General features: G+C 32.8%; 1 protein-coding gene across 1 annotated transcript; it reads left to right on the top strand.

The window, feature by feature from the left end:
- The first annotated feature begins 3325 nt into the window (after positions 1-3325).
- On the top strand, positions 3326-22755 carry LOC134379112 (ubiquitin carboxyl-terminal hydrolase 45-like). Its single transcript, XM_063098344.1, has 9 exons — positions 3326-3461; positions 5374-5465; positions 6699-6755; positions 7111-7254; positions 13752-14421; positions 16137-16234; positions 18520-18606; positions 21430-21583; positions 22212-22755. Exons 1-9 carry the CDS (start codon positions 3326-3328, stop codon positions 22340-22342), a joined length of 1569 nt encoding a protein of 522 aa, XP_062954414.1. The 3' UTR covers positions 22343-22755.
- Positions 22756-23278: the final 523 nt, after the last annotated feature.

Raw genomic sequence — 23278 nt, 5'->3', positions numbered from 1 at the left:
TTATGTCCCCCACCCCTCTTTCCCTTTATTTACTGAAAATGTGGCATATACTATATATACACCTTTCTGCCCTTTGTCTTTTTTCACTTAACATATTTTATTGTAGCAATCTTTCCACATTAGAAAATAGGGAACTTTCTTTTTTTTTTTAGCTTAACATATTTAACCAGCCCCTTATTGATGGATATTTGTTATTTTCAATGTTTTTGTGTTATGAATAATTTTATGATGAATAATGTTGTACATATGTTATTTGCAGTTTTCAGTGTTTTTGCATTATGAACAATATTTTTTGCATTGTGAAAAATGCTATGCTGAATAATGTATATGTTATTTGCATAAGTGTATCTGTATAAATACAGGGGAGAGATTGCTGGATCAACTGATATGTGCATTTGTAATTTTGATAGGTGTTATCAAATTGTCCTCCATAAATAGGGTTTGTACAGTTTTCACTTCTATCAGCAATATATCACATTAGAGAATCTGTTTCCACATAGCCTCCCCAAAAAATGTTTGTCAAACTTTTGAATTTTGCCAATCTGATAGGTATAAAAATGGTATCTTAGAGTAGTTTTAGCGTGTGTCTCTTTTTGAATGAAACTGAGCATCTTTCCATCTATTCTTTCTTTTTGCACATTTTCCTACTGGTTTTTGGTCTTTTGCTGATTTCTAAGAGATTTTTATATACCAGGGAGAGAAAATGTTTCCAGATTTGTCAGTTGTGTTTTGATTTTGCTTACAACGTGATGGTGTGGTACTTTCTGTGTAAATTTTTAAAATTTTTTCGTTTTTCAATTTAACAGTCTTTTTTTTATGGCTCCTGTATATTGAGTTATAGTTAAAAAGGTATTCCCACTCCAACGTTATAAAGGAATTTCCCCATGTTTTCTTCTGGTGCTTTTATTTTTATTTATTTATTTATTTATTTATTTTTTTATTTTTTATTTATTTATTTATTTATTTTTTTTTTAATTTATTTATTTATTTTCTGGTGCTTTTATGATTCAGTTTTAGGTTTAAACTCTTCATCCATTTGAAACTTATCCTGATCCCAGGATATTTTCTTTTTCCCCATGTAGCTATCCTACAGATATCTGAACTGTATAATAGGCTTTTCCCATACCCTAATTATACTAATTTTTCATATGCATTTGGGTCTTTCTCTGAAATTTTCTTTGGTTCTTTTTGTCTATCTGTTTGAGTAGTAGAATCACACTTTAAATTACTAAGGTTTTAATGCATTTTAATAAATCTAGTAGGACCAGTCATCCCTATGTTCCCTCACACGTACACACCCTGCCCCTAACCAGAGTTTTCATTGTTGTTCTTGTTTATTTTTTCATATCTAGTTTAGAATCTATCTGTTGCTTCACCTTCCCCCTTTAAACAAAACAAAACAAAACAAAACAAAACACCAGTCATCAATGCTGGTATTTATACTGGATTTATGTTAAAAGTATAAAGTCGAGGGTCAGCCCGTGGCTCACTTGGGAGAGTGCAGTGCTGATAGCACCAAGGCCAGGGGTTCGGATCCCTGTATAGGGATGGCCGGTTGGCTCACATGGAGAATGTGGTGCTGACAACACCAAGTTAAGGGTTAAAATCCCCTCACCGGTCATCTTAAAAAAAAAAAAAATTATATATATATATATATATAAATTTGGCAGACAGATTAATATGTTTTGAAATGTTTGTAATGCTAGGACCTGGTGTTCTTCTATTTGATCAAGTTTTCTTTCTTTGAGTAGTGTTTTAAAGTTTTTCTCATTTAGGTCTTACACATTTCTTAAGTTTATTTCTAGGTATTTTATCTTTTTTAGTTACTATTATAAATGGGGTATTTTCTTCCATGTCTTCTGGTTTTTTTTATGTGTATGAAGGCTATTGGCTTCATATTCATATACTTCATATTAAATTCTCTTATTATTTATAATAGGTTTTTCATTTCAGTTGGTTTTTTTGGCTTTTCCAAGTAAACAGTCATATCATCTGCAAATGTTATCTCCTTTATCATTTTTGTACCTCAGATTTATTTTTATGTCCAAATGTATTGACTAGAACTTTGTTACAATGGTAGATAACAGTAGTGAATAGGAGATATCAAGAAATTTGATCTTGTAATTTTTTCTCAAATTTATTATGGTAATATTAGCATATTAACAGATTTCCTAATATCCCTGCATTACTGTAACAAAAACCTCTTGGTCATAATATATTATTCTTTTAAAGTGCTGCTGTATTCTGTTGCTGATTTTTTATTTAGAATTTTTTCATAAGTAATATTGGTGTGTCTACTGTTGTCAGGTTTCTTTTTTAAGAAAGTATTGTGCTTTATGAAAATAATTTGGAAATTTCCCTTTCTCTCTGCCCTGGAACATAAGTTTGGTGCCATTTCTCTGTGAAATAGAGTGTGAGGTTTTTTCTAAGGGATGTTCTATTTAACATTTTTTATTGTTTTCTTCCTCCTGTGATAATTGGAAGATGTTTTTTGTCTCGTCTGGGGTTAATTTTAGTAATTGTATTTTCTTGGAAAATTATCTATTTTTTCTAAATTTTCAAATGTAATTACATGAGAATTCAGCAAAGTAGTGTCTTGTAGTTATTTTAAATTTCTTTAATTTTGTTAGTGTTTTTTTTTATTTCTTATATGAGATGTTATGCTTTTCATCTTTGTTAAGATTAGCTAGTGGTCTTATTTATCCCCCACCTAGAGAATCAACTTTTGATTAACTTATTCTCTTCAGTTTCCACTTTTGTCTTCACTAACTCTTTTACTTTTATTCAGTTTTGATGTCATTTTTTAAATTTATGAGTTGGCTGCTTAATCCATTTGTTTTTATTCTTTTTAATTGATTTAAATATTTAAGGCTGTGAAATTTCTTCTGAACACTGGGAAGTATCTTGGATTCTGATACATACTATTTTTATTCTCCAGGAAGTCTGCAATTTGAATTTAGTTTCTCTCTGTCATAATTTGTTAACAGTAGAATTATATATTTTCTAACCAGGGAGTCCAGACAGTGATTTTACATATTAAAATCTGTTATAATATGTAAATATTTACATATTAAAACCTGAGATCAATATTTACATATTAACATTTTACATATTAAAACCTGTGACAAAGACTTGAAAAATATCTTTTCAAAGATAATTAACAAGCTTCTCCACCCCACTGTAATAATGTGAATTAGAGAATACAGGATTCATCCACTAAGTTGGGGTATAATTAGTGTATTTTTTTTTTTTTAGTTCATTTTCAAAGTATGGAACTGAGATTCACAGTATGCTTTGCTGTTTGAAAAGTCCTTTTATTAAGAGGATGAGGTCTCAGTTAACTATTACTGGACCAGATTCTATTAACTTTGTTTTACAGAGAATACAAGCCAGTATTCTAAAAGCGTTTAACAACCCAACTACTAAAACTGCTGATGATGAAACCAGAAAAAAAATTAAAGGTATGTTGACTTTTTAACTGTTAAAACTTTTTTCTAGAAGAAAATATTAAAAGTTTTTCTTTTTAGGGGAAAAAGAACTGAGCATTAGGTGAACTAATTCTATCAAGTAGTGGCTTTCAAAGGAGAGAGTACTTAATCCACTGGCTGCAAGATATGCTAGTGGGACATAGAAAAAAAATGTTAGAATGTAGCCATGTGGATTTTAAAAAATAAAACTAATATGAAATATACAGATTGACACTGATGCCCTTATGTGAGGTTTTCTTTAGAAGACTTGAAAAGTTGTTGAAAGTAGCCACCTCACTTGAAGTTCACGTTTATCATGCTGTATCGTTTTGGAGTTGACATGTGTTTGGATAAGTGGATTTATAGATATAACCTAATTTTAGCCAGACAAAATGCTTAAGTGTTGTGAAGAAATCATTTATTAAAGAAAGTACTAATAAATCAAGCATAAGTGCAGCTTGCCTACTCCTAGTGTTTGCTCCTCATTAGTCAAAATGTGAGACAAAACAATGATTATCTAATCAAAGCTGATTGTTTATAATTATCAATATTGTACTGCGGGCTTATATCCTATGATATTAGCAATTTACCTTGTCCTAAGTGTATATTTTGCCTTGAATTAACTAATGTCAGTATGAAGTCATAATTTTTAGATGACATTTAAAAATATTATTTGTATTTTATTTATTGTCTCTTTTCTAACTTCTATTTTTTGTGGTTTCATAATGTACATACTACATGTCTATAATTTATATTTTTTTAAAAAGTGTGCATACATTGTTATTGTACATTCCAAAACTATTACAGTTAAGAGTTCAAGATATTTAAAAATGAATGTTCTCAAGTATTTTTGTTCTTTTGTGTTGAGATAGTGCCATCTAGTGAATGTTCAGAATAACAGCCCAGTTTTTTTCTTTCTTTTTCCAGTTTTGTAATCTTTTCTATTTCAATCCCTTATATAATTTTTCATAATGAAACATCTTAATTTACCATAGTATTTCTAAATCATTATCATAGTAATTAACAAATGTTTACTGGTAGGTGCAAACACTTCTGCTCTACCATTTAGTACTTCAGATGATGTTTCAAAAGATTTTAAATGTTATTTGTGTGAAACTTGAAGGTAGAGGCCCAAAAAGGATAGAAGAGAAGTCTAAAAGAAGGTTGGATAGGTTTGTTATACCTTCTCCCCCATGGGTCATCATGGAAAATTTCAAATTTCTTTTATAGTAGAATAGTATAATATAGCCATTTTTACCTATCACCTAGCTTAAACTGTATTCATTGCTTATTATGTTAATCTGTTTTCTTCCAACCTCAGATTATTTTAAAGCAAGTCACAGGTATACTTTTTTAAAAATTTGTATTTCCCAAGCAGAATAATTTTAACTGTTAAAAAACGTAACCAAGCATCCATATCTGTCTACCTGCCTACCTATCTACCGATCTAACATGAGTTATTAATTTGTCCATGTTAATTTCTTGTACCGTGCTGAGTTTGCTTATCTTTTATGACTCTCTTGTTTTCATAGCCACGGTCCTGGCGTCTGTGGCCCGGAAAGCACAATCTTCATTCCCATTCCATTCCTCTGTCTACCTCTGAGTTAGACACTGAGGCTTTAAAAGTTTAATGGGAGTAGTTGAGGTATGGTATGAATAGTGATTATTACTCTATTTTACCTCTTAAGTTTAAGAACAGTTTATTTCTTGGAGCCTACAGTAGTTTATACTTATATTTCCTCTACAAAGTCATAAAGGAGAAAAACATTATAACATTATATAGTAAAATACCTTAAATGTGGTATAGGACATCTCCCTTATTCAGATTACTTTTGGATAAACAGAATGTTACACTGTCAGATGAATGGTTAACATTTTTTGCATTAAAAAGTATGATTTTTTACAGCATATGGAAAAGAAGGTGTGAAAATGAACTTTGTAGATCGGATCTTTATTGGTGAATTAACTAGCACGGTCATGTGTGAAGAATGTGCAAATGTAGGTACTTTCGAATTCTCTTCAATATAGAATAGACTATAATCACATCATTTTTAGTATGTTTTCTTTCACACATAGTCATCGGCAGTCATTTTTTAAGTTTGTGACAGATGACTACATAATAATTCTTAAAGGTCTTTTTTCAGTATTATACCCTGTACTACTAAAAAAATAAATTTGAGAATTGATAATTATTTAAGTAAATGTGTTTGTGTGTTATTTAATTTTTCCTTGTGACACACCTGAGAGGTGCTTTTAGCCATTAATATGCTGAAATGTATTAGCTACCTGTTTAGATTGAAGTGAAAGGGAAACTTCTGTGAAGAGAGTAACTATATTACATTGCATTGCCCTAAAATGTAATTCCAATAGAAATAATTTAATGTAATAACTTAGGTGAGTCTATCACATTTGATTCAAAGTTTATATATGACTTAGTTTTTGTGTATGTAAACTTGATTCATCTTGAATTTAGTGATAAGATTCATTTTGAATGCCATTTTTAACAGTAACTTAAAGCATGTATAATTTTTATACGTTTTCAATTGCTTGATAAGGAATATTTCTGAAAGTATATGGCTTAGAATATGATAGGTTTAAACTTTTGTTGGATTTTAATGGTAAAAATGGTCCATTTTTCTGTCCCAGATTGTAGAATACTTTTCTGTCCTCTTATAAAATCAGAATTATAAATTATATCTCCTTCTAACCTGTCACACTGAAGCATAAAATGTGTCAACACAATTACTTAAATTTCTAGAATACTCAGCATACAGGTTGATTTCTTTCTCACAAGGCAGAGAGAATCTTTTAAAACAATTATCCTAAGTAATCTGCAAAACACAGTCAAGCTCTCTGGTTTTTTTTCATGGCTTTTCCTTAACATTTTATATTTTATTTATGTTATGGCACTAATTTCACCAAAAATATGTTTAGTCTCTTTAATCAGTTTTATTAAACACAGTTTATTTTGAAGTTACTTTAAGTATTGCAGGTTAGTTATATCGAGGTATTACAAAATTCAACCAGATTTGCTGTCATTGAAGTTTTGGAATATCTTGTTTTGATTAACAGTGTGCTACAGTTCCCAATTAAATCACTGTTTGTTCCAGGAACATTTTTTAACCTAAAGTTTTAAGTTGCCTGGGAAGTTTGATTTCTTTGATACTTTAAAAAAACTGCATGTCTATATTATAATACTTACTGGAGTTCTCAATCTGTTTTCTTTTTAAGATCTCCACAGTGAAAGATCCTTTTATTGATATTTCACTTCCTATAATAGAAGAAAGGGTAAGGAGAAAAAACTAATAATGAGCTTTTGTGAAGAACATTTATTCATTTGTTCATTCATTTAGACATTTGAGTATATTATCGAATATCTGAGAATTTTTTTTCTTTTTCTTTTTTTTACATATATTTGAGATTGTACAGTGTGTTTTATATTGGGGTTGGGTTTGTGTATGTGTTTAAGTGTGGTATAGTTCATATTCTCAAGAAATTTAAACGCTTATGCCTTGTATTTTGAGAATTAATATTTTTAAAGTTATCTTTATTTCTCAAGTGAGCTAGAAACTTTTTTTAAAAATTGGTGCTCAGAATTTATTTGCTAAAGAAGTTTTGTGTTATGTACATGGCATCTACATAGGTTTCAAAACCTGTACTTTTGGGAAGGATGAATAAATATAAAAGTTTACAGGAGACAGATCATGATCAGTACCGTGGCACTGTTACTATAAAAGATGCTCATCAATCCAGAGCCACCAAGAAGCTTTCTTCATCTAAAGATAAGGTAATACTATGAGCATTTGTTAGACATCTTTTTTTTTTTTTTTTTTTTTTTTTAAAAAGATGACCGGTAAGGGGATCTTAACCCTTGACTTGGTGTTGTCAGCACCACGCTCAGCCAGTGAGCAAACCCGCCATCCCTATCTGGGATCCGAACCCGGGGCCTTGGTGTTATCAGCACCACACTCTCCCAAGTGAGCCACGGGCCGGCCCAGACATCTGTTTTTTAACACTATTAAGAAAAAATTCAAACATATACAAAAGTAGAGAAAATAGTATAATAAACTCCCAGATACCCATTTCTCAGTTTCATAATTATCAACTCATGACTAATCATCTATCCCACATTCTCCCCTTCCCCCATTCTAGATTATTTTGAAATAAATACCAAATATATCTTATATTTCAATGTGTATCTCTAAAAGATAAATACTCTTTTTAAAAACGTAACCACAGTATCATTATAATTCTTAAAAATATTAATTCCCAGTCATCACTTAAATTTCTGCAATTATCTCATAAATACTGTTTGTTTAAAACAAAAAAAGAAAGTTTGAACTTAAGATCTAGAAAAGGTCTGTAGATTGCAGTTGATTGCAATGTCTTTTAAGTCTCTCTGAATTTTCAGATTCTTTCTCCCTCTTTTTTTTTTTTTTTTCTTTGCAATTTCTTTGCTGAAGAATGAGGTCATTTTTCAGCAGTTTCCCATGTTCCTGCATTCAGTAGTAATTCATTTTGCTGTTACATTCCCATGGTGTTAACAGGTTCCTCTGTATCTTTTATTTCCTTTCTAAGTCAGTTAGATTAGAGGCCTGATTAGGTTCAGGTTTGATTATTTAATTTTTGGCAAGAAAACTTTTAAGTGGTGGTTTGTATTACCATCAACAGGTGCACATAATGTTCAGTGTTTCTCTTTCTGTGATATTACCAGTCATTGATAACCATTGTCTAGACCCATTGAATTAATCCATTTCTGTTATTTATACCAAAATACCTGGAACTCGGTAATTTATAAAGAAAACAAAATTTATTGCTTACAGTTTCAGAGGCTGAGGGGTCCAAAGTCCGGGGAACACTTATGGTGAGGTTCTTCCTTGGTGGTGGCTTCAGCAGCACAGGGTATCACATTGTGAGATAACAGAAGCAGAGAGAGAGAGAGAGACTCTCAGTGCTCTCCTTTTAAAGCCCTTAGAACCATGCACATGACCACCATTATTAATCTATTCACTATGGCATGGTCCTCACAAATTCATCACCTCTTCAAGGCCCTACCTTTCAATTACCATAATAGGATTTCCCACCCTCTTAACAGTCAGAGTGGGGATCAAGCATCTAATACATACAACTTGGGGGGCACAGTTCAATCCATATTATCCATTATTTCACTAAGACATAACTGGTTGTTTAATTATTCCATAACAATGGAAATAAATCAATCTGAATTTATGCTTCTTTGAAGAAAAAACTTTTTTTACATGGAATGATTTTTACTAACATGGCAAATTCACACAGAGGTTGAGTATCCCTTATCCACAATACTTGGAACTAGAAATATTTCAAGGTTTCGATTTTTCAGATTTTGTAAAATTTGTAGAATACATTACCAGTTGAGCATCTCTAATCTGAAAAGCTGAAATGCTCCAATGAGCATTTTCTTTGAGTGTCATGTGGAGGCTTGAAAGGTTTCAGATTCTGGAACATTTAAGTTTTTGGATTAGGGATGCTTAACCTGTATTATCAAGATTAAGTTACTCTGTTAGAAGGCTTTTAAGTGGCAAGACAACATGTTTTCTTTAAATAAAAACTACCTTATCTCTGCTTTATAAGATATATAGGGCAGTTAAATATGACTTGAACATATGCCTTGTTCTCATGATGTAAAACAAAAACACCTTCACTGGAACCCCTTATGGAGTTCGAAAAGATTAAAGCATTGTAATAAGGTTGTTTTGTCCCCCCAAAGCACTAGTTATTAAAATACGAATATGTAATGATTTTTTTCTTTATTTTTGTTTAGCTTTAAAGAGTTAATAGGAGATTCTGTGGTACTCACCAAAATAGTCTTAATAGATCTGTTATCCAAATGTATGAGAGAAATACTCCCCCCCCCCAAAGTATTGGTCTGGAACTGAGAAATATGCTTCTATGGTATATAGAAACTGAAATATCTATGCCTCAAAGATCTGGACACCACATGGGTATAACTTGTGCTTATGCTGAACAATGAGCCTAATCTATTGAAAAAAATTTTTCATATCATAATATAGTTCAAAGTTACTTTTTTTAATTCATAAGAAATTGCATATGTTTCTAAGATTAGACATGTACAGTTCTAATAACATTTTTAAGGTGCTGTGTTGAAGAAGTAAAGAGTTAAATGGCATAAATATATTTCAGTCATTAGGAATATTATGTTTAGAAGTTATTTTCCAGTAATTCAGTAGTTACCAATTTCAATACTGATGTTATAAAGATCAATAAAGTCTTGTTTAACTTGACAGTAACGTTAATAAAGAGTGTAAGTTGTGAAGAGTCTATTCAGTAGTCTGTTCTCCTTCCCTTCTTCCCCCTCCCCACAGCTTTCTTTTTAAACCATCATGCTGATTGAGTAAATATAGAAACTAAAAACCCTCAAATTGATATCCCTATTAAAACCTTTCCTCAGTTCGTTAAGTCTGAAAGAAATTCAGAGGTCTAATTTGCTGAGCCACTTCAGCAGATGGGTGTGTTACTTTATGAGAGATGTTGTTATGAAATTGCTGAAACCTATGTTGTACCTCTCATCATTGGGATTATATTCACAAGATCATGGTCCTCTTATCTACATGGAAGAAGTTGAGAAAATTTTAATTTTCCTGTTCTTTTACCAGTTAGGCCAGTCACCAGAAGAATCCCAATATAGTTACAGTATCCATTGATATAGTTTAAAGTTGACTTGAGGGAAACCCTATATTCAAAGGGATTTTACCTGGTTTTAAATTGTAGTTGTCAAGTCCAAGTAAAACAGTTGCAAGGACATTTTTGTTTGTCATGTGGTATTGGCCTATAATTTACTTTTGGGAACACTCGAAGGCATATATTTCCTCTTTGATCATTTACATCTGTCTTATATATTTTAAGGTTTAAAAGTAGATTCCCCCTCCTAACACTTAGCAGTATCCATAACAAAAACAGAAGGTCCCTACATTTTTTAAAATTAATAACACAGGTACAAGTACTCATTTGAGAATAAATTGTTGAGTTTTTCACCTCTTCTTTTTGATAAATTATACTACAGTTATCTCATTAAAACCTTTAAAAGTTTAGTATGAATATTAAAGAAGCATCAGATTTTTTAAAAAAGGGGAAAAAAAAAGGAGAAATGAAACCAAGATAGTAATATGAATACAAATAGAGAGAGACCTGGCAAAAAGGCTGAAGATCCAACCTTATTCAGGATATTGTAAACATAAAGAAATAGTAAAAGGAAACAGCAAGTAGAAATTAATAAAAAAGCTTACTGGAAAATTGCATGAGGCAAAAAAGCATCACCAAAATGGTTTGAGAGAAAAGATAGTGAAGGAAGTATAATATAGCCTCCGACTGGTCTCTCTTCTAGTTCCCACTCCTCTCCCTCATTCCCCCCCAGCACTTGGTGCTCCACAGTGCAGTCAGGCCAGTATTTCTAAAACACAGAACTGGTTATCTTACTCCCCATTGTCTTCAGAGTCAAGTCTGTGACTTACATAGCTCTTCATGCATCTTTTGTCTGTTCTCTCCTCCCCACATTTGTACTTTATTTTCTAGCTAAACTTCCAAACTTCTTTTTCTTACCCGTGGGCCTTGGAACTTGCTGTTCCCTTTGCCAGGAACAGTCCTGTTCTTCTCCTGCACTCTCTACTAAATTCCTGCGGATTTCTCTGATCCACTCAACTCTGGATTAATTCTTCTCCTTTGGGTTTCTATAGTACCCGTATTTCTCCTATCATAACTACAATTGTACCCAACGTTTGAGTTCTTAACTATGTCATGACCACTGTTTTTAGTTCTTTACACCATTTATGTTGAGTCAAAAGACAGGTTAAGTAACGTATAAAATCATATAGGTAGCCAGTAGCAGGAATGGGTATTCAGACAGGCTAAACAAGGGCCATGTTCTTAACTACCTATACATCCTCTCACTGACATGTCTTATCATACTTCCTTCAATTGGGATAGATTGCAAGCTGGGAGACCAGGAACTGAGTCTGTCCTCCTCACTGCTGTGCCTCAGGTGCCTAGTTCAGTGCTTATATGTGGAAGATGTTTAGGGAGACCAGTGGTAATCATTCCCACGATTACTGCCAGTAATAATGAGTAAATACTCATGATGCTTATTATGGGCCAGGCACTGTTGTGTGGGCTTTAATGTGTATTGTCTCATTTAACCACCAAGATAACCCAATGTTGTTGGTGCTTCTGCTGTATAGGTGAGGAATCTGGAATACTTTGATGTGAAGTAATTTACTCACTAATAAGTTGCAGTCTGAACCCAGACTGAACCCAGGCAGTCTACTTCCAAAATCATGCTCTTAACCTCTGTCCTATATCACCTCTTTGATAGTAAAACTTTCTTCCATGCAGTTTTGATTATCCTTTCAGAATAAATTTATGAATCTTTGATTCTAATTTGTATTTTAAACTTAGAATATTTTTAGTGAATTAAGTCTGTTATATATCCACCAAGCAGAAAACAGGATGGAAATGGATACTTTCACATTTCATTGGCAGTAGGAGGGTTAAAAGGATAGATAAAATAGTCCTGTTCAAAAGTTCCTAAAACTGGCTGATCATCAGAATCTCCTGTTTATTAAAACAGATTCTCAAGCCCAACCTCAGACCTCTTTAATCAGCATGTCTAAGTGGTATTGCATTGGATATGTATTTTTAGAAACAACAAAAATCCTCTCAGGTGATTCTGATGATCACCTAGTTTGGAAACTTTTGGTTTAAAGGTTAGATGAATTGGATTCTGGACACAGCTATTTTTATTAATTAGCTATATGATCTAGGGCAAGTTACTCAACCTGTATCAGTCTGTATTTTCTCATTGACCATTAATATTATATACATAATAGGAAAGTTTGCTTTTTAAAAAAAGTGCTATATAAATTCAACAGAGTGGAACTTGTCGGATGTTACCATAAACTTCATTATTTATCACGTGCTCTCTGGTAAACGACATATCTATAGTGAAAATATCTTGTTTTCTCATTTAGGGAATTTAGAATATAGATGGTCCCTGACTTAACGATGGTTCAACTTAATGATTTTTCAACTTTATGATGGGTTTATTGGGATGTAATCACATCATAAGCCAGGATCATCTGTACTTGGTAAACACAGGAGGATAATGTTATTTTTCTGATATGGAAGATGAAAAAACTGAGGCACGGGTACTTTTTGTAATTTATCCCTCCTCTCCCCCTGAATAACTAAAAGTGCGTATCCAATTTGTATGCAATTCATGACAGTCTTTATTATTTTGTCTTGACCCTTAAGCCAAGCTACGGAAAAAGAAAAATGTAACTCAAACCTTCAGCTGTGTGGAATATTTAGTGAAACATTTCAGGTAGCTTAAAATCTTTGATTAAATTAGTTGGTGATTTCCCCCCCCCCCCAACTTTGTATGTTACAGAGATAAACCAACCTATAACAAGAAACAAGGTTGACACCCTCTTGTCAAAGTGCAGCAATTAATAAGCAAACTTGGACTAGATATGAATAAAATATTTTCTTTCAGAATCTATGGCAGCCAAGCAATACTGTGTAATAACACAGTTTATAATTTACTTTTGTTACTTTTTAATTTGTTTTTAAAATAGATAGTACATTTTCAGTGTTTAAAAATGAACAAATATGACATTGTTGGGTGGGAGGGGGGGAGAGAGGGGGGTTTCGGTAAAGGGCCACAATAATCAACCACATTGTGTATCGACAAAATAAAATTAAGAGGAAAAAAAAAAAGTAAAAAAAGCGAAAAGGAGTCTGAAACAAAGATAATAGGCAGTAAAAAAATTATAATAATATAAAAAAAAGAAAAAGAAAAAAAATCAACAAATATGGAAAGGCTTATAGTTGAAAAGTCTCCCTCATAGATAGCCCTGTTCTATAAAAGTCCTGCTCCCTTCCCCACAAGTAGGTAACCCACTGTTAGTTTCTTGTATAAAGGTTTACTTTTAAATTAGAACTATTAGTATGTCTTCTATTGACCTTAGTTTAGATAAATTTAGGAAATGGATCTCAGAGAAATTGTATTTATTTAATAACTGTGGAATGTGGCGGGGGGGGGTTGTTTTGGGGGTTTTTTGGCAGCTGGCCTGTATGGGGAACCAAACCCTTGACCTTGGTGTTATAAGGCTGCACTCTAACCAACTGAGCTAACAGCCCAGTCCCCTGTGGAATGTTTAAATGAAACTTATTGGCATTTATTTTCAATAAGATCACAAGATTCTTTTCTCTGAATACACTGTCAACTTACAGAATCAACTAATTCATGACAGAAAACGTGTAAGGAAGTTGTCATCTGAAGAGAAAATTGTCATATACCAGAAAAATGAAAACCTTGAAATGAATGGGGATTCTTCATTGTTTGCAAGCATCATGAATACTGAGTTACCTCTGAATGAAAGCCCTACCAATGGCAGTGAAAAGGAAGCCAACCATTCTGAAAGTAGCATTGATGCCGATAGCGAGGCTTCAGAATCTGAAAGTGCTTCAAAGCAGACCCTGCTGTTTAGATCCAGTAGTAGATCCTGTGTGCACACAGACAGACGCTGTCACCATCCATCAGCAAGCGAATTGCCGTACACCAAGGAGACTGATAGTGGTGATGAGGGAATGGCTGAAGCTATTTCTGAACTTCATTTGAACAGCACTGTAACTGGAGATAGAGATTCTGATAGAGAAAATCAGCCACTAAATTTTCCAAATAATTTATTTTTTTCAGAGGAGAAGTGTATAAGTTCTCACAGTCCCCAAAATGCCTTTCAGACACTTTCTCAGAGTTATATAACTACTTCTAAAGAATGTTCAATTCAGTCCTGTCTCTACCAGTTTACATCTGTGGAATTACTAATGGGGAATAATAAGCTTCTATGTGAGAATTGCACTGAAAAGAAAGAGAAGTACCAAAAGGAAACCAGTTTTGCAGGTAAATATTTAGCTTAATTTTTTTAAACTTTATTTTTACAATTTTTAAATTGACACATAATAATTGTCCATATCCATGGGGTACAGAGTGATTGATATTTCAATTAAATTTATACAGTGTGTGAATTTTTTTGTTTTGTTTTAATATTGATGGATTATGTGGTAGTCAGTGACTAGTGAATTACAGATCCCAAACAGAGGTAACTGAGAAAACCTTATCTCCATACCTGAGCTGCTCAGGCACAGGGATTGTCTTATTCATATTTGTGCCTCAGCACTTAAGACACTGACTGGGCAGAGGAGATTTTCATTAGGTTTTTGTTGAAATAAATTGAAAACCAGGAAGTATACATCTCTGCCTTGAAAAATGCAAGTCTACATAATCTTATCTGATGGAACTAGCTATCTGAAATCTTTCCTAAAACTTACCATTTTTATCACTAGCAAGATTAACGATGAGATTAATGTGCTTCACAAATTCTATCAATCTGTTGTAAACTCAGCATAAGATATAAATTTGAAGATTTAAAATAATTATATGTCATGAAGCTAGTAGTATAATGACTATGTTTAGTTGAGCAGAGAAAAGTGGAAAAGGGGGGAATTGTGAAGTAAGAAATTTTCAGTGCATCTGTAGCCCTGATTAAATGGAAGGAGTATTCTGATTCTTAGTGACTAGTTTTTTTAAAGTGTAGGTTTTATTATTATTCCATTACAGTGAAACCAAAAGATCAGGAGATGATTGCCACTGAAAAAATAATTTGTTTGGATCCCTATGCTGGCCAGCCACTAAAAAAAAAAAAAAAATGTTAATCACAGTTCTCAGAAAATGGGCACATGCCATGCTACTTGGCCTCATGAGGAAGCACCAGGCTCAGGAAGGAGTCAGAGGGAGTGAAGGGAAAACGTGGGCAAGAGCCTTTATTGTGGTTTCTGAGGAAAGGAAGGGGTGAGGCAGGTAAGCAGATTTAGGAATAATTTTAGCGGGCTCTGGAGTATAGGGGCTGGCTCTAGTTATCTGATACCTGGCCCTGGAATGATTAGGGCAGGTGGATAGTGGCCCAGAGTGTAAGAGCTCAATGTTTATGAAAGATATGGTCAAGTTGTTCATTATCTCTAGGAATTAGCCCTGGAAGGGGCTGTCCCTCCAATATTAATAAGGCCCTGAATGTCAAAGCATCAAAATAAAGACATGCCTAATACACTAGAAATTAAAGAAATGGCTAGATGTAAGAAGGAAGAACTACCAATTTACATTAATCCAAGTTAAATATGCAATTGGCCACATTCAAATCCTATCACAAGTCCTTTCTAATAAACTCTTACTGAAGTGTCTCATGGTTCCCCATGGTGTACATTCTCCCTTTGCTGCAATGAGTAATAAATCCAACATTTTCAACTACAGGTGTGCTTCTGGTGATCTTTGGCTGGAGGGCATTGACACAAGTTACTAGTCCCTGCTTTCCAGCTTTCAAAATTGTGTTGCAAGTGTCACCTTCCATATTCTTTGTCCTTATGTGTGTGTGACTTTTTTAAAAAAATCCCTTTTACTTTCATTTTAGTGGAGTTTTGGAAAGGAGTAGAGGCACCCTATAATCAGAAGTCCAATTTCTTTAACATACATAAAAAGTGGTGCTTCTATATGTTTGCTTATATTAGATGGTAGATAATCTATAAAATGGAATTTTACAAATAAATTTATTGTATTTTATGCAGAAAAGCAAGCAGAAGGGGTTTATACTAATGCCAGGAAACAATTGCTCATTTCTGCTGTTCCAGCTATCCTAATTCTCCATCTAAAAAGATTCCATCAGGTAAAAGTCCCTTTAGTAGCACTGTAGTTGTTTTTATCATGTGTTTTGTAGAGCCCTAAATTCTGTAGAATATTGTCAAGCATTAGACAGTAATTTATTGAATTTAAAAATCTGTCGTGTGGGATTTACTGCTATTCCAGCCATAACAGTTTACATGACTTTTCTAATTAAAATTGCTTAATTCACAGTATTTGAAGATTTAGACAGTAGGAACCTAAGTAGTATCTCTGTGTGTTTGTATTAATCGAAAATATGTTTTATTAAGAACACTTACAAGCAGCAAAGTAGCAAAGTACACCAGCTTTCTGAGCTCCCATGATCCCACTGAGAGGGGTACTTGGGCTGGGCAGAGTTGGCTAGGACTGAGTGCAGAAAGAGCTCCAAGGCTGGGTCTATACCTGTAGGACTCTACAGTGGGAAGCAACCTGAATATTTTTAATGTGTTAGATTTTTCTCCAGTTATTTATAGTTTTAATCCAATGCCTTGTCTTAATGGGACTTTTTTGGTGCATTTTTTAAAAATGATTTTAAAATTTCTCTGTAAGGATGAATGTGAAAATGCTAAAACATTTTTGAAAAAGGTAGGAGGAGTTATTTTTTCATACCTGTTTTAAAATAAAACTACCATAATTGAAACAGTATGGTTAGAATTGTCAATAAATAAAACCTCTTGAAATTAACAAAGTAGTGTTGGTAAGGATGGAGTGGGACATGAGCGTTCTCACTTCCCAGCAGCAGGAGTATAAGTCGTAACACCTTCTAGAAAGTCATTTAGTAATGGATATCAATAATAGTAAGTGATGTTTTAAATAAAACAATTTTTGAACAAAAGTAATTACTTTTGACTAAGTAATTTTACTTCTAAAAACCTACTGCAAGGAAATAGAGATAGACATAGATATGTGTATCCCACTCGTAGATCATGCCAGATGTAAGGCCTAGCCTGTGTCCACTGTGCAGGACATCAGAGTTAAATTTTAATGATGTGGGGGAAAATATTTACAGTGTATCATTCCATTAAAAGAAAAAGGCAGGAGACTGCATATGCCCAAATATAAGGCTAGATATTTTCCAAAAACTATCCTCTAGAAAAAGATTCATCTTATAATAAAGTTCCTTACAAAGTCCCTTCTATTAAGGAATGTTTTCCCAACAGCAAAGTACCAATTGGGGAGGACACATAAGCCTGAAATGATCTCAGATAGTGCTGGTATTGGATGCTTATAAAGGTCACCTGATGAAACTGGAGGCAAAGAAATTGAACACAGGTTAAATAATTATTCCTGGGATATGATCTCATAATTTCATAACAGATATCATGTTAAACCTTCTAAAGATCACTTGAAAAAGCAAATCAGTAAATGGGTATATTTTGGCCAAAAAAAGATTTTTTTTCCCCTTTTAAAGAAAGGTAAGAAATAAAAAGGCAACAGATCTCTATGGTAAAATTATGTGATTAATATGCAAAAGAAAAGACCAGTCACTGAAGCCATGAAAACCTTGCATGAAAGGTTGCATCTATTAGTTTTTGCCTGCCCAAACAATTCACATTTGTCTTCTCATTCCCACAGAGTCCTTCTATTTATGGGTCTCCTACTCAACACCTTTGATAGTCCGTCAGCTAGTTATCACCATTACATAATGCAAAGCATACATTTTCAAGGTCTGCCTTTGGAAATTAAAAATAGAAAAAGAGGTTGAGTTTATTTAAGAACGTGATGGTTCATTTTGATTTATGTAGTACATAACATTTACTTTTATTGATAAAATGTTTTCAGTGTTCAGGTTTTTGTTTGTTTGTTTTAATGAATGAATATCATTGAATTTTAGAACTGAAAAGGACCTAATCTAATTCACTTATATCTGTTTTCTGCCTTGACCTAGATGAGGTTGCCTAGAATCAAGTTAACTTTTAACCAGTGAGTTGAACAATGACTAGAACACCAGGCTCTTGACTCTTTAGTTAGATACGTTTTCGTGATAGCATATGTGTCAGTAGCTTATCTTTTATCACTTTGAATTTATTTTTCTTTAAACCACAGGGAAAGCAATTATTTCCCTTATTGCTCATGGTAGAAATCTCCATATAAATTAATAATTTTTGCAGGAACAACTTATGAAACCTAATTTTTAACTTAGTCATATCAGTTTTCTACTATTCATTAGTCTCGTTTTTATGTCTGTGAAAACATTATTTTCTAGAATTCCTCTTTTGGTTTTAACTAACAAACACAATGCTTTAGATCTAATTAAGCTTGTTGCATTAAAATTTTTTGTTTTTCAAGGCTGGCTTGAGTCTTCGTAAAGTAAACAGACATGTGGACTTTCCTCTTATGCTTGATTTAGCACCATTCTGTTCTGCTACTTGTAAGGTACAGTATATTAAGATATTTAATTGACTTGTACATAATTGCTTAAAAGTATGTATTGTTTATTAGGTAATGTTTTTGTTGTATGTATTTTTTTTTTTTAAACAAGCTTCTCTGAAAGGGAATTTTAATAGTAAAGTTAAATCAAGAACATGTGGAACATTTAGTACACTGCATATGACTTTTTTCCTTGGGGAGACAAGATAAGGGAAAGTTGAAAAGATGAGTAAGGCGTGGTGGTCATGGAGATCAAAGCTGCTTAAATGCTGCTAGAAGCTGATGGTTGCTGAGAGAAGTGAGTAGGTTTTGTGCCTTCTCCTTGTGAATGATGTGCTTAACCATTAGTAGTTTTAGCATTTGTGTAGTTCTGTATCTTTTGTAAATCAGTATACTAGTGTGTTGTTTTTCAGGCCATTTCATGTGTACTTCTGAGAGTAGTGTACTTCTCCACTGAGTATGATACTTCAGAATTGTTAATGCTTTAATAATTAGGTATAGAATGCACCCTGGTTTATAATTGATTGTACTTACATGTAAGAATATGTAGATGAAATTTATGACTTTGTCTTCCTTGAGGGAACCAAATAGTTATGGGGTAATGTATTGTCCTGTTCATGGTTACTGGCTAGAAGTCTAGGTTTTGTGTTATATAATAGGATGCTTATTGAATCTAATATTTTCAGTACATTGATCAATCAAAACAAAAATATCTTAAATACAATTTTTCAGTCAATCCAGTTTATCTGCTGTGGAATACCAGCACTATCTGTCAATTATTAACATTTAGTATTCTTAGGACTTGATAATGTGGTAAATAATAAGGAAATTTGACAAGCTTTTTGTTAAATTTATGAAAACATTATATATTTTTTAAAGTACCTATTATGGAGAAGTTCCAACATACACAAAAGTAGAAAGGACAGTACAATGAATCTCTAGCACCCAGCCCTGAAACCTGAGATACATGGCCAGGCCTGCCCCATCCACGCACTCATTCACTTCCTCCTTCTTTAGTGTTTTGAAGTAAATATCAGGCATCATTTCATCCATAAATATTTCTTTATGTATCTCTAAAAGATAAGAATTGTGTCCCCCCCCTTTTTTAAACATAACTACAATACCATTTAATAATTCCTTCACATCATCTAGTGTCCATATTTCCAATTGTCTCATAAATGTAGTTTTTAAAATAGTATCCAAGTCAGGGCCACACATTATGATTGGACAGTGTCTTTTATGTCTCTTTTAATGTATGGTTTCTTCTCTCTCATCTCTCTCCTCTTTCTTGCAATTTATTTGTTGAAGGAACTGGGTCTTCTTTCTGGTAGTGTCCCATAGTTTAGCTTTTGATGACTGTTCCTCTGTCCTCTTTATTTCCTACAAATAGGTAGTTGGGTCTAGATGTTCTTGAACAAATTCAGGTTTGATATTCCCCCTTTTGTGGGAGGATGGGGTAAGGCTATTTTATAGGGGTATTCTGTTCTTTCATCAGGAGGCACATAATGCCACTTATCTTTTGTCATATTAGCAACCAGTGATGTTCAACGCTAGACTCATGAGTGCCTTAAGAATTGCAGAATGGTGATATTCTAATTATGACATTTCTTCTTCATTTATTAGTAAAATACTTCTATATAAAGAGAAATTCCTTTCATCTGCTTATTTATGGTATAATTCTTATAGGAAAGGCAGAATAAATGCTTGACTCCCCCAGCCCACTTTTGAGCAAGTTTTCAAAATAATGAATTATTTCACTAACATCCTCAAACTGTGATCAATTAATGTATCATTATGAATTCATGGACTTAAACTATTAGCTGTTTCAATTCATTACATTATTCTTTTTATTCATGTTCTCATATATTAGCCTAATAGGTCCATATTTGGCTACCGAAAGCCACTTCAAGTTGACTCCTGGGTCCTTTTGACATGACCCTAGTGGTTTCTCTCTGTATGGTTATACCGCCAACTGGATTATTGTTCATTTGTGTAATTTTTTAATTTTCATTTTTAGGGATTGCTTTTTAAAATTTAATTTTGTTTAATAATTACATAAAATATTTACATAGTTTCAAAGTCAAATATATCAAATGTACTAAATAAGAGAAATTCAAAGAAGTCTAACTTTTCTCCATGTTCTTTCTACCTGTTTCCTCCTCCTCTTATAGATAACCATTTTAAAAATTATGGTTTATTTTTCTGTTATTTGCTTTTAAAATATAAGTAGATAGTTATGTACATTTGCATCTCCCTTCTTAAATAATGGTAGCTTATACTATGTATCCTTTCTTTTACCTTATTCTTAATATTACATCCTGGAGATTATTCCATAAGCAATATTGAGAGTTAGGCTACACCCCATTTTTCAAGCAGCATAATAGCTCTACTGTGTGGATGTATCATAGTTTATTCAGCCAGTCCTAGTTTATGGACATTTGTGTTTATTCCAGTCTTTCAGTATTACAAATAATCCTGCAATTATTAATCTGGTGTATGTCTTTTTACATTTTGCTCATTTTACACCTGTTGGATAGAATCCCAGAAATGGGATTTCTAGGATTTGATGAATCCAAGAGTAATACATACTCATATGTAACTTAGATAACATAAAATATCCCTGCATAAGGGTTGTACCCCTTTGCATTTGCACATGTAGTGTATGAGAACTTTTTTATTTTTTAACATACCATCTATCAGAGAATCTTGTCAGGCTTTGGATTTTTGCTAGCCTAATATGTATGGAAAGGCAGGATACATTTACTTACCTTTTATCACAACAGTATTTCACTAAATACTACTAATTTTGTTTTTTTCTTTGTTTGAAAGAATGTAAGTGTGGGAGATAAAGTTCTCTATGGTCTCTATGGCATAGTGGAACACAGTGGCTCAATGAGAGGAGGTCACTACACAGCTTATGTGAAAGTGAGAACACCTTCCAGGAAATTATCAGAACATATCACTGGAAAGAAAAATGTATATGGTATGCCATTCCTAAGCTTATTTTATTCTTAAAAACAAATGAGTTCTTCCTTTTCTGAAGAGAGAAATTATTTCACAGATAACTCAAGTGCATCTGCTTTGTTAATGTTAAGAGTGCTTAGATAATCTTAAGAGAATCTTAAATATTGTAAGACTGTACTCTTCTAGATAATATGAAGTCACACATGGTTTTTAAAGATATTGAATCATTGTGTGTTACAGTGAAGTATTTAACAATTTATTTAACAATACCAAAAGTTTTTGAAAACATATCAGGTCCTTAGAATACAGTTGGAGTTGAAAATCTGCTGGCTTTGCTTATGGGTCATCAAACTAACTTTCCTTTTTCTCTTTTAGCAAAAACGAATATTTTCCCTGAGCAATTAAGTATTTACAAAGCTAATATTTCAGTACATATTTAAAGTGTTACTAACTAGAGATGATTATTTATTATCCCTATAATATTAATGCTTTGAAAGAATTAGCTCATTTTGGAAAATGCTTAACACAAGCAATAAGATTTAGCATTAGATAAATATAGTTTGTAATGATTATGTTGCTGTTTATAATTTAGAGTAAGAACATAAAACATACTTATTGTAAAATTGTACTTCTTTTTATTTTATTAGGTTTGAAAGAACCTGATAGTGAATCAGCAGACCAGTGGGTCCGTGTTAGTGACACTTATGTGCAGGTGGTTCCAGAATCAAGAGCACTTAGTGCACAAGCATACCTTCTTTTTTATGAAAGAATATTATAATTACTTGTTAATTATTAATGGTAATGATTACTCAGATCACTTTTATTTGAATGCTGCAATGATAAGCATAATATGCAGTGTGCCTTTGTAGTCTTCTTTCTTTTGCAGGAATAGCATGTCCCTCAAATGCTCCTGAACTTTTCCACCATTTTGGTTAAAAAAGTACAGTAAATTTACTCAATGCTTTCAAATTTATATTCTTAAAATAAATGTAAAAACAGGGTTTTTTTCAAGATTCTTGTCCTGAGTGACAAAAACACCCAGAATTTACAGTAGAAGAAGAAACCTATGAAGTGGCTTATTATTACAAGCATTCACAAATGATGATGGCTAAATCAAATCATTCCTTAAGATAGTATTTCCTAAATGTAATACCACCTTCCTGATCATATATATGTATATGTATTATATATCCTGAGCCATTGTTTATTTTCTTAATGTTCTTAGCCTTACTTTTTAAAATTTAGCCTTGTTTTGAGCAATGACATTTTATGTGCTTGTGATATTTTTTCTAATAAACATTAAAATAAATATATAACTATTACCAAAAAATTTTTCATCCATGTACCACTTCACTTAAAATCATCTCAGGGCTGTTCAGTGGTATATGTGTACTACTGTTTGGAAAACATGACATCATGAAGTAACACCTAATATGGCATAGTTACGTTGTCATATTTTGTATGATTCAGCCATATAAAAAGGTATCACTGGGGCCGGCCTGTGGCTCACTCGGGAGAGTGCGGTGCTGATAACACCAAGGCCACGGGTTCGGATCCTATATACGGATGTCCGGTTCGCTCACTGGCTGAGCGTGGTGCTGATAACACCAAGTCAAGGGTTAAGATCCCCTTACCGGTCATCTTTAAAAAAAAAAAAAAAAAAAAAAAGGTATCACTGTAATTTCAGTAATGTGGGTTTACAAGTAATATGTTT

The sequence above is a fragment of the Cynocephalus volans genome, chromosome 5 (assembly GCF_027409185.1).
Source record: "Cynocephalus volans isolate mCynVol1 chromosome 5, mCynVol1.pri, whole genome shotgun sequence".
In the NCBI taxonomy this organism is placed as follows: Eukaryota; Metazoa; Chordata; class Mammalia; order Dermoptera; family Cynocephalidae; genus Cynocephalus; species Cynocephalus volans.
This window is presented reverse-complemented; position numbering and strand designations above follow the sequence as displayed.

What these genes read in the sequence shown, in the direction of transcription:
- LOC134379112 (XM_063098344.1), top strand. Translation starts at nt 3,326, where the DNA reads ATGAGGTCTCAGTTAACTATTACTGGACCAGATTCTATTAACTTTGTT. An exon ending in TTCCTATAATAGAAGAAAGG is followed by an intron (nt 6,756 to 7,110) that starts GTAAGGAGAAAA and finishes GCATCTACATAG; the next exon opens with GTTTCAAAACCTGTACTTTT. An exon ending in TCTGTTCTGCTACTTGTAAG is followed by an intron (nt 18,607 to 21,429) that starts GTACAGTATATT and finishes TTTGTTTGAAAG; the next exon opens with AATGTAAGTGTGGGAGATAA.